The 12,381-nt window shown below is 44.3% G+C and overlaps 1 protein-coding gene across 1 annotated transcript in view; it reads left to right on the forward strand.

Moving 5' to 3' along the window:
* Positions 1-12,381, forward strand: part of CCDC146 (coiled-coil domain containing 146) — a 74,880-nt gene that overhangs the window by 39,831 nt on the left and 22,668 nt on the right. The window contains exons 6-9 of the mRNA XM_063134200.1: positions 383-559; positions 820-893; positions 2,967-3,194; positions 5,428-5,614. Coding sequence (XP_062990270.1) covers positions 383-559; positions 820-893; positions 2,967-3,194; positions 5,428-5,614 — 666 coding nt within the window. The remainder of the gene's footprint in view (positions 1-382; positions 560-819; positions 894-2,966; positions 3,195-5,427; positions 5,615-12,381) is intronic.

Here is a 12,381-nt window from a genome sequence, read left to right on the forward strand (position 1 = left end):
AAATAAAATGGGATACTTACAACAGCAGCAGCCACAGTCTTCTTTATTATTGCATTTCCTAAGTTTTGGCTCGCAAGAGTCCTGCTCCATATGCTTCTCAACCTCCTTCATACCTCTTGCCTTCCGGTCCCGTCCATTTCATTCCTTCCCATTTATGGGTGTCACTGAGGAGGGATTGCTACAAAACAAATATTCAGATTGTAAGAACTGGTAATATACTACAGAACTAAACTGGGCAGTAGAATTGGAGCTCAAACATGTATGTCCATAAAATAACTCATTTAACATGCATGCCAGAATAACCATATTTGAATGCTGATCTAGTCAGAAGAATACCTTTCAGTCAATACAAGCATGGGGTAACTGAACTTCTTTTTTTAAGGAAGCAGAGAAGAAAATTAAAGCCCTGAGAGAAAGTTGCGAAGAGCTCCGTAAAGAAACAACTCACAGGAGGCAAGAAATTAGAATGCTGAAGGAAGATCTATCATCAAGGCACAAGCATCTCGCTAGGGATCAGAAAGAACTCGAGGACATACTTCGAAAGCAAGAAGAAATAAAAGTAACAGAAGGCTAAATACATAATTCTGTACTCATGTGAGCCTGTTTAAAGGGCTATTCCCCATATTATGTTTCGCTGCTCACTTTTATATGTGTGTATAGAGAAACCAGAAAGAGTTACAAGAAAAGTAGGTGTTTTCTATACACTCTAACCGAACACGTCTCCTTCAGTCACTGCAGTAACACATCTTCAGTGTTAATTCTGTAGCATTTCATAAAACGTAGATCCATGTGGACTAACAGTTACATTTTTATCCCTAGGATGAGCTAGTCCGTCTCCAAGCCATTCCTATTCAGCTCGGAAAGGATATGGAGAAATTAAACCGCAGAATGCAGTATGTGTTTTATTGCTCTTCATTTGCCAAATGTGATGCATATTCTTAGCAGCCCAGTGCACAATTCAAGTTAATCCAGTTGCCATGTGCTTGAATGCAGTACTTGAATGATCCTAAGTTTTTGTACTGGTCTATCTGCTGGTGTGACATCCTTGCACCACTAGCATAACTTCATGGTTCCTGACAGCGTGGTTACACAGTGGTAGATTCTCTCCATCCTTAGGATTGGTTTGTCTAGTTTTAGAATTGTGGTAGTATTGTTGTGAAAGCCAGGAGATACAGGCCAAGTGCAGACACTTATCATAGGAAGGGTGACGTTCCTCTTTCTGAGGTAACAAAACAGGTGGACACATTACCCTCCATCACACTCATAACGTAACGCATTATTATGAATGTTCCCCACAGGCATCTGGTTCCTGTTACCAAGCAAAGGCAATTTTTTAGCTTTTGTGAAGGAATAGCCTGCTTTTCCCGATGCTCTTACTACAGTTGAATCTATCAGTCAGATGCACAACATCAAATTGTACTTTTTAAAGCTGCAAGAAAGACTTGGAAATCCTACTCTTTCAGGAACATAATTAGAATTACTTTTGATTTATCTTTGTCACTTACTACCATTAGGTTGTCCAGCTGTTCTTTAAAGCCATTAGGGCTAGTACGCTGTTGACCCCAGCTCTTGAGGCTGACAAAAGATGTCTAGGCCCCGTATAGCTTGATTCTGCCATGTAAACATATACTGTTAAGTACTATATCCAAGTCTTCTTTTCTCATGAGGGTCAATGTTAATATCTATGGTGATGCTGTAATGTAGCAGAGAGCACATTTAAACCCATGCCAAAAAGGCTACGTCATTCTGTTATCCAACGGAGAACATTGGAAACCTGGGGAGGAAACTTTCCTCATGACTGGATGTTCTGCACTCTCAGTAAAGCACTGTAATTTGTATAGAGAAGCAAAGGTCATTCTCCTCTGATCCAAAGTTCTTCCCAGTATGCAACATATTTAAGGCTAATCATATTGCTATGCATTCTCCACTTCCCCAAGCTGGGGAGAGATTCCAGAGGCAGCACTACCTGCCTTTGTTTTTCTTTGTTTTTTGGGATGAGAAAGTGCTAGTTTGACTTAAGGCATCTTTGTAATATTTCCTATATTTCTCAAGGCAAACAGCCATGTCTACTACAGGCAGAATATCCACCACAGGACTATGTGGACAGCCCCCAAGTCTGCACCCCCGGTTTTGGCTAATTCCATCTATAAACTCTCTTGTCTTTTCCCACACCAAAGCTGCTGTTTCTCACATGCTTGCCCACCAGACACTGACCTCTGCTCCACCCCTGACTTTCCCGTTCAGAGAACATTCACAGTCCTTAAGAAACAAAACAAATTCTTTTGCCGCAAGCCTCGCCACTTATTCACAGTGAGTGAGCCAGCCAACTTGCAACACTATTTTTACACTGTCCCAAAGTGTGGATTTTACACGCTGAAATTCTGTCTCCTTTGCAGTAAGGGTTGAATCTCCCAAACACTTCAGTGGCTGTAGGGTTTTTCTACCCAAATTATTTTCTATCCAAATGTTCTACACAAATTATCTATTCATGTGGAATGTAGACGTATTATTGATCATACTAACCTTTGTCTGTGTTCTGTGAGCAAGGACCTGTGTCCTTTTATTGATTATTATCTAAAGCATGTTTTACCTTTCCCTGTCCTCGGCCCCCATACTTGGTGCTCATTTTTCTAGTGAACAAATAATCAGTTATATTAAAAAAACATAGATCTTCATCAACACTGAGGTAGAATATGGATTCTTTCCCATTTGATTCTCAAATATATTAGCCCACAAATGAGTCGCCATCTTGCTGTGGCACTGAGTCAGGCAGAAAACCGTGTGGGGTGGAAAATGCACTCTGGGCCTTTCATGGCTTTCTCTTCATGGTTTTGAATGAAAAGTTGGCTCTAATTCTTCATTGTCAGTTGAGTTTTCTTAGGGTACGGAAGGCAATGCAAGCATACAGGATGCGATCAAAGAGCTCCTTCTTTTTTATTAATGTCAAAATCTGCTGCCGTTCATAGCGAAGTAGAGAAAAAGAAAGTGGCACTGCAGGAAGAAGTGCAAGAAATGATTGACACCGCTAAAAAAACAGAGGCTAAAAATTGTGAGATAGTGCAAGAGAAGGAAGATGTAATGAAGGAGGTGGATGGAAAAAAGGCTTTGCTGGAGAGTAAAGAACGAGAATTCAACACGTTTACAAAGATGCATGAGATGAACAAAGAGAATGAAGGAAGTGCCATAGCAGAAAGGTAGGATTTGCGTGCATGAGTTGCATGTATTTATTGACTATTAAAACATTTATATCCTGCTTTTCCAGTAGAATGCCCTCAAGGTGGCTTACAATATAATATTTAAAAATAATCAGGCTTTCTTAAGAAGCCAAATTTTAGCTGCTTGTTGAAAAACATTGCAGCAAGATAGCCATATGGGCCTCCATTAGGGAAGGAGTATTATGCAGTCTAGATCAGGGGTGGGCAACTTGCAGCCCTCCAGATGTTTTGACCTACAATTCCCATCAGCCATAGGCTGCATAACCAATGGTGAGGGGGCAAGACGGACCTCCATAGGCAGGGAGTTCCAAATTCTGGGTGGGACAACGGAAAGAGTTCTTGCCTTATTACAAACAAATATTGGTTTAGAACAGATAGGAGGGCCTTGTGAGATGCTCTTAATGTCCATTAAGATCATGGGCAAAGGTGGCTCTTAAAACCATATAGGGCAGAGGCTTGGAACCATATTGGGTCTGGGGGACAGATTTATTTATTGTTTTATTTATTTTATTACATTTATATACCGCCCCACAGCCAAAGCTCTCTGGGCAGTCCACAAAAGCTAAAAACAGTAAACATTAAAAGTATACAAAATTTAAAAATTCTCCTGGATCTGCTCTGTGGGTCAGATGATGGGAACCTGCCTGTAACATCAGGGGAAGCCCATGATGTTATCAGGTTCCTGGCTAAAACACCAGCTGGAGCTTTCCAGATGATGCGTCAGTCAGGGAGCTGGCTTCACTTGTCCTTCACCTTCTCCACTTGGGGAGGGTTGAACGATGAGCAAAGCATACTCAGCTGGTGCATCCAGAAGATGGCTGAACCCTGATCTAACACATGTGCACTGGACCAAAGTAGCTCAATGAGAACTTATTGACAAAGCAAACATCTGGGAGAAGACTGAGGACTGATATACTTGCTGTCCTTGATTCCCCATTGCAGTTGGGTCTGCTTCTTCGTTGGCTACAGCTGGTTTTCCTCAATAAAGTGCATGCAAAGGGGTCTTTTGGGGCCAGCCAGGTGCTCTGATGACAACTCTTGAGTGCTCCACCTTATCCGTCGTCATTGGTGCTCCAGAGAGCTGTAGCATGAGTGAAGAGAGTTAGGAACCCGAGATGCGGTCGAAAGAGTTCTTTGGCACTCAGGCAAGGCATCCCTGCAACGGAATTCCTCAGATTGGCACTTGCTTTCTTTGGGAGCAGGATGGCTGAGGAAATCAAATCCTCTTTGGAAGGGCTTGGGTTGGCCAGGAGCCTGACAACAGAGAATTACAAAGGACAAGCAGAGGACACTTGGCTGGTGCTTCCAGGAGCTAGTTGAGTCCGGCCTGACCTTGGGATTCAGCCATCTCCTCAATGTGCCAGCTGGATACCGAGCACTCAGTCATTCTCCCACTCCCTTTTGAGGGGCCTTGTCTGAGGCCCTCTGGGCCTGGTGGGCTGGCCTGGTGAGATAATTGCCCTGTAGACTGGAGGTTCTCCATTCCGAGTATAGGGCTTTCAAAGTGACAGCCAGAAACCAATAGGGAGCCAGTGCAGTTGTTCCACCTTATTGCTGTAATGGGTTTCAAACTGTTCTGGGAAACCTGGAAATTCTTCAGAAGCTCCTCAAGAGCTCTTTGCGGCTGGCTGGGAAATGCTGGGAATTGTAGGACTGTTTCTGTCTAAACATCCATAGCACTGTGCCTTTAGTCTCAGTACCATAGGACTCTTTTTTGTTTTTGTTGCAACGGACTGATACAGATCCCTCTATGAAACAGGAAACACTAGAACAGTTGAATACCTGTCCTTGAAGTTGATAGTCAATCTTTCATCATCATGTTTTATTTGCTGCCCGTTATTGCTTCCCCCCCTCTATATTACTTATTTTTAATTTATATAATTATTATTAGTTTTTATTTATTTATCATTAACCCCGCTCCTCAGCCAAAAAAAGCTCCCAGAGCGGCTTACAATCAATCAGCAAAGAACACAGTCCCTGCCCTCAGGCTTACAATCAAATAAATTTTATTTATTTCTTTAATTTATATCCCACACTTATGTATCAAGTTATACTTAAGGCAGCTCACAAGGGTTTAAAATACTATACGATAAAATAACAAAATAAATCACAACATTAAAATCAACATGAATGAAGTGATCATTTTTGGCTATACCTGTCCAGGCTTCCTTTTCTTTCCTCTCTTACAAAATGCTTCTCTGCGCTTATCCAGGAGTATTTTAGAAATGGGTTTCCGGAACTGTACTGTGGCGAAGCAAAAACTGCATGATACTTTGAGTCGGATGCAAAGAGAAAGAGAACGAGACTTCAGAAACTTTAAAAAGATGGAGATGCAATTAAAAATAGCTCAGGAGAGCTTGGAGCAAGTTAAGTCCCATTACCAGAGAATGCAATTAGAGGTCTGTATGAATAAACTTGATTAGTGATACTGTTTCTGGGTAGCCAAGTTAAAAATTAATTTGAAAATGTTTCCACAGATAGGTTCATATTTGCTATGCTATGAAAGTGTTGTTTATGTCTTCAGTATTGCTCACATGGCAATAATTTGAGCCATTGTGTGTGTGTGTGTGTTTCTTTTAAAGCAACAAGGCTACCCCTGTTTAGGGATATAGCTAGGGCTGGACTTCAGGGTAGATTTCCAGAGCCCACAGCCCCTCCGCTTCCATGTAAAGCATAGAATGGTGGTTGGAGTGGGAGAAAAGAACAATAAGTGTGTGGAGAAAAAAACAATAAGAGCCAGTGGGCTCATTCAGAAGACACCTTAAACCAGGGCTTTAACCATGGTGGTTAAGCCAGAAAGCTGGGCCGTGTTCAGAAGACACCTTAAACCATGGCTTTAACCACAGTGAATAAGGCTTTTTGCTTTATTCACCATGGTTAAAGCTGTGGGTTAAGGTGTCTTCTGAATACAGCCCAGCTTTCTGGCTTAATCACTGTGGTTAAAGACATAGTTTAAGGTGTTTTTTGAACAGAGTCAATGTGGTGTAGTGGCTAGAGTGTTGGACTGGGAGTCAAGAGATCCGTGTTCTAGTCCCCACTTGGCTATGGAAACGCACTGGGTGACTTTGGGCCAGTCACAGACTCTCAGCCCAACCTACCTCACAGGGTTGTTGTGAGGATTATTATTATTATTATTATTATTTATTTATATAGCACCATCGATGTACATGGTGCTGTACAGATAACACAGTAAATAGCAAGACCCTGCCGCATAGGCTTACAATCTAATAAAGTTGTAGTAAACAATAAGAAGGGAAGGAGAATGCAAACAGGCACAGGGAAGTGTAAACAGGCACCGGGAAGGGTGAAGCTAACAGTATAGAGTCAGAACAAACTCAAAGTTTAAAAGCTATAGGGAAAAGAAAAGTTTTTAGCTGTGTTTTAAAAGCTGTGATTGAGTTGGTAGTTCTCAGGTGTTCTGGAAGAGCATTCCAGGCATGAGGGGCAGCAGAGGAAAATGGACGAAGCCGAGCAAGGGAAGTAGAGACCCTTGGGCAGGCAAGAAGCATGGCATCAGAGGAGCGAAGAGCACGAGCGGGGCAATAGTGTGAGATGAGAGAGGAGAGATAGGCAGGAGCTAGACCGTGAAGAGCTTTGAAGGTCAACAGGAGAAGTTTATATTGGATTCTGGAATGAATTGGGAGCCAATGAAGAGATTTCAGAAGCGGAGTGACATGGTCAGAGCGGCGGGCCAGGAAGATGATCTTAGCGGCAGAGTGGTGGACAGAGACCAGCGGACTGATGTGAGATGAGGGGAGGCCAGAGAGGAGGAGGTTGCAGTAGTCCAACCGAGAGATAACCAGTGCGTGAACGAGAGTCTTGGCAGAAGAGACAGACAAAAATGGTCGAATCCTGGCAATATTATACAGGAAGAAACGACAAGATTTAGCTACTGCCTCGATATGAGGAATAAAGGAGAGCGAGGAATCAAATATAAAGCCAAGGCTACGAGTTTCCTTGACCGGAGTAAGCGTGACATCGTTGACAGTAAGAGAGAATGAGAGGTGAGGAGAAGGTTTAGGAGGGAAAACAAGCAGTTCAGTTTTTGCCATGTTAAGCTTCAAGCGACGATGAAGCAGCCAAGCTGAGATATCTGAAAGACATGCCGAGATACGATCGTGAACATCAGGAGAAAGTTCCGGAGATGAGAGGTATAGTTGTGTGTCATCGGCATACAGGTGATATTGGAGGCCATGAGATTGAATAAGTTTACCCAAGGGCAGCATGTATAGAGAAAACAGCAGCGGGCCAAGCACCGAGCCTTGCGGAACCCCTACTGAAAGGGGAAAGGAGGAGGACGAGCTGCCGTTAGCCGACACGCTGAAAGAGCGACCCTCTAGATAGGAAGCGAACCAGTTATAGACAGAGCCACAGAGTCCAAGGTCATGGAGGGAATCTAAGAGAAGATCGTGATCAACCGTGTCAAAGGCTGCAGTTAGATCAAGGAGAATAAGGACGGAATAATGGCCCTTAGACTTGGCAGTGAGAAGATCATTGGTGATCTTGGTAAGGGCTGTTTCAGTGGAATGCAGAGGACGGAATCCAGATTGAAAGGGATCCAGAGCAGAGTTACTAGAGAGAAAGTCAAGACAGCGAGAGTAGACCACACGTTCCAGAATCTTTGAGACAAGGGGCAACAGAGAGACAGGTCGGTAGTTAGACAGAGAAAGTCGATCAAGAGTGGGTTTTTTGAGAATGGGAGAGACAGTAGCATGTTTAAAAGCAGAGGGAAATGAGCCAGAGGACAGGGAAGAATTAATGATGTGAAGCAAGGACGGGAGGATAGCGGGGATAAGATTAATAAAGACGCGAGAGGGAATTGGATCACGGGAACAAGTGGAAGGCTTCGACGAGCGCAGTATTTTAGACAGTTCATCAGCTGAGACTGAGGGGAACGCCGAGAGAGTTGCAGGAGGAACTGACAGGTGAGGCACAGGAGCTGGGAGCGGAGCAGAGCTGGCCAGATCGGAGCGAATAGTTTGGATTTTAGCATTGAAGAAAGAGGCAAAGTCATTGGCAGACAGAGAGGCGGGGAGAGATGGTGGATTAGGTTTCAGGAGAGAATTGAAGGACTTGAAGAGCCGCTGAGGGTGTCTAGCATTTGACTGGATCAGCGTTGAGAAGTGCTGCTGTTTGGCCAGTGAAATGGCAGAAGAGAAGGAGGAGAGAACAAATTTGTAGTGGACAAAGTCCGCCAAGTCCCTGGTCTTACGCCACAGGCGTTCGGCTGCCCGGGAGCAAGAGCGAAGGTAGCGGAGGAAAGAGGTGAGCCACGGTTGGGGTTGAGAGGGGCGAATTATCCGAGTTGTAGATGGAGCAAGATTATCAAGAGTTGAAGACAATGTGGAGTTAAAGGAGGAGACGGCTGAGTCCAAGGAGACGGCTGTGAAGACAGAAGGAAGAGAGGAGGCTAGAGACTGAGAGAAAGCCTCATAGTTGATAGAATGCAGGTCACGACAAGGGCGTGAAGCAGGACGTGAAGGAGGGGGATTGTGAGAAATATTGAAAGAGACTAGATGATGATCTGACAGAGGAAAGTCAACAATAGAAAAGTCCAGGACAGAGCAGTTCCGGGTGAGGACAAGATCCAGACAGTGTCCAAGGGAATGTGTGGGTGCTTCAGAGCAGAGCTTGAGATCGTAAGAGGAAGATAAGGAGCGAAATCGTAGAGCTGCAGCATCGTGAGGGTCATCCACATGGATATTGAAGTCACCCAAGATCAGAGTAGGAGAGTTGTCAGAGAGGAGAAAGGACAGCCATGAGTCCAGATCAGAGAGAAATTTAGAGGATGAGCCAGGGGGGCGGTAGAGAACTGCAACCCGCAGTCGCAGCGGAGCGAAGAGTCTCACCACATGTGCCTCAAAGGAGGAGAAACAGTGTGAAGGTGGAATTGGAAGAGGCTGGAACTGGCACAAACTCGATAATAAAAGACCCACACCACCACCTCGACCCTCTGGGCGACTCGAGTGAGAGAAAGAGAGTCCTCCATGAGAGAGGGCAGCTGAGGTGGCGGTATCATGGGCAGGGAGCCAGGTTTCAGTTAGAGCAAGGAGGTGAAGGGGTCTGGAGAAAAACAAGTCCTGGATGACAGGGGCCTTGGAAGCAATAGAGCGACAGTTCCATAATGAACACGAGAAAGGCAGCTGGGAAGGGGGGAGACACCGAATAGGAACTAAGTTGGGAGAGATGAAATTGGAGCGAGCCATAGGGACAGGTATGGGGAGAAAGGAATTAAAGGAAGAAATGAGGAGAGAGAAGGCAGGTAGGCAGGGAAGTAAGATAGGCGTGGGACGGGATTAACCAGAGCTGGTCTGGTCAAGAGCAGTAGCAGCAAGCAAGAAGGTAGGCACAGAGAAGTGCAGACAGATAGGGTGGGTTAAGGTAGTTGCATTGCCAAAGTAATAGCCCGACAGTGCAGGAGAACATGTCCTGAGCCGAGGTAGTGCAGACTGGTCCGGGGTTGGGGTTCTTCCTCTGAGGTGTTGTGCCTGATGGCTTCGTGCCCACGGCTGAGAGCCACAGGCCGAGAGCCCTTGTGCTCGCGCCGAAGGCTTGCGCCTCCAGCTGGCTGGAGTCTTAATTTACCTGCAAGGAGAGACAGCTGATGCAATTCAAATGGCCCAATCAGAGTCCTGTTCAGTTCCCCTTTGCAGCTCCCTAGTAGAATTGCCCAATGCTTAGTAGCTGGCTGGAGTCTTAATTTACCTGCAAGGAGAGACAGCTGATGCAATTCAAATGGCCCAATCAGAGTCCTGTTCAGTTCCCCTTTGCAGCTCCCTAGTAGAATTGCCCAATGCTTAGTAGCTGGCTGGAGTCTTAATTTACCTGCAAGGAGAGACAGCTGATGCAATTCAAATGGCCCAATCAGAGTCCTGTTCAGTTCCCCTTTGCAGCTCCCTAGTAGAATTGCCCAATGCTTAGTAGCTGGCTGGAGTCTTAATTTACCTGCAAGGAGAGACAGCTGATGCAATTCAAATGGCCCAATCAGAGTCCTGTTCAGTTCCCCTTTGCAGCTCCCTAGTAGAATTGCCCAATGCTTAGTAGCTGGCTGGATAAATGGAGGGAAGGAGGATATATGCCACCTTGGGTTCCTTGGAGGAAAAAGGGTGGGATATAAATGCAATAATAAACTGCAATAATAAATAATGTGAGCTGAATAACTGAATAACACACACACACACAGCATTTTTTAGATTAAAGCTGCTACTGTCAGTAACTAAGCCTTAGATGTGGCATTTTAACCTTTTAGAATGGGGGAAAATGTGCAAAAGTCAGGAAAACCACCAAACGACCTGCAGTTGGGGAAAAGAGGGTGAGCCAAGGGGTACCCAGATTTGGCCTGCAGGCCTGAGATTCAACACCCTTGCCTGAAGATTCTACTACACTTGATCTTGGCCAAAAGGCTGAGAAGTGTGAGAATACATTGACTCAAAAAATAATAGGCTGTGTCAATGCTCTTCTCTAACATATCATTTTAAAAAAACTTAGTTCTTCGATTTTTTTGTTGTTGTTGAAAAAAATGGTCTTTCAGTAATAATGTAAATGCAGTTATACTCCTCTTCCAAGCCAAGACCCATTTTAGTCTTTCCCCCTTTACTTTAGTATCAAAGGTTGGGTTCCTTTCATGTGGATTTTCTAGTGAAATATTGTAGTGTAATATTAACAGGTACTTAACAGTGGTTCATTGTAAGGCATTGAACCTGTTCAGACGACACACTAAGCCATAGTGGTTAAGCATGTTGAGCTAACATTATGGCTTAGCATGTCATGTGAAACGAGACTTAGCATGTTGTGTGAACCATTCCTAACCATGGTGGCTGCATAACCAGGGTTTAAACACGCTCACTAGCCATTTCCTGCAAAAGGGTTAGCGCCCTAACCATGGCTTGGTGTGTTGTCTGAACAGGCCTTTTCTTTGCACTTGTATAAAGTCTTTTGGTTGATGTTGTGCTGGTTGGCAACCCCAAACACGTGTCTTTCCCTTTCAGGATCTCCACCATCCTGGAAGCTGTTCAATAAAGGGGCTATGATTTTGCTATGTGTTCACTTTCCTGGTTGCTGGGGTCTCATAGATAGGGATTATTTCCCCATACCCTGTGAACTGGCTTCAGCTGGCAGTGTCCTTTTCTCTTTCTGACCTCAGCTGTGGTCAGTGACACACTACCCTGTGTCATGAAACCATGCAGGAAGTGTATGAATAAGCATTCACAGAATCAGGAAACTGAAACTGATGGAAGCACATCTTCTTTATGTGATATTTAAACCAGTTATTTCACATCAGCAGAATAACGAATGCTGCATTTCTTTGTGAAACTGCTTACTATGCAGTTCTGTCTTTTTCTTTTATGCCTAAACTTCCCCAGCTACAATCCAGCACAAAACATGGCAACCGTGCCAAAGTTTGTTTTGTGGGTAAGTGCTGCTTAGGCTATATGGCCTTGATGCAGTGGAGCCAAGAAATCAAATTGCATCATCCCCAGTACATATCGAAGAGTGGCAAGAAACTGATAACTTTACTGCTTATTGTTGAAATAGCTTCAGAACACTTTCAAGGAGCTCCATATTTTCTCTTCCCCTCAGGGTCAAATTACGCATTATGTTAAATATGTAGCATGCAGCTCCCTTTTTTGCTTTTCTTTACCTTAAATTAAGCGCACCAGGTCCTGATCTAAATTGGGACCACCACATGTCGTGAGGGGAGGTTTAATCCTCCCTTCTCCAACCGCTCCCCTCCCCAATTCCCCCCTCCCCAAGCGCAACAGTTAAAGAAATAAACAAAATGCTCCAATTGCATTTCAGCTAGCCCAGGGCAAGCTGTGCCAATGCACATGTGCGTGCCTAAGTGTGCTTCCAACAGCAGCATTGCAGCATTAGGGAACATGGCATGTCAGCACTATGGCTCTTGTGGATCAGGCTGATCTTGGCTCTAGGGTGGAATCAAAGTTAATGGCCCATAGAATCCCACTGAACTTACTATGACTACTTCAGACTATATTATAGTTTCAAATCATAGCTGCAATGCCTAAATCAACTCTGCTGGTTGTTTTTCAGACTGTGCCCTTTAACACCCTATTTAGCAAGCTCAGAGGCACTGCTCCAAACAGTTGGAATGTGCACCTAAATTACTAAATCTTATTAACAATTAACATTTAAGGAAGACACTTCG

The sequence above is a fragment of the Elgaria multicarinata genome, chromosome 9 (genome assembly GCF_023053635.1).
Source record: "Elgaria multicarinata webbii isolate HBS135686 ecotype San Diego chromosome 9, rElgMul1.1.pri, whole genome shotgun sequence".
NCBI lineage: Eukaryota > Metazoa > Chordata > Lepidosauria > Squamata > Anguidae > Elgaria > Elgaria multicarinata.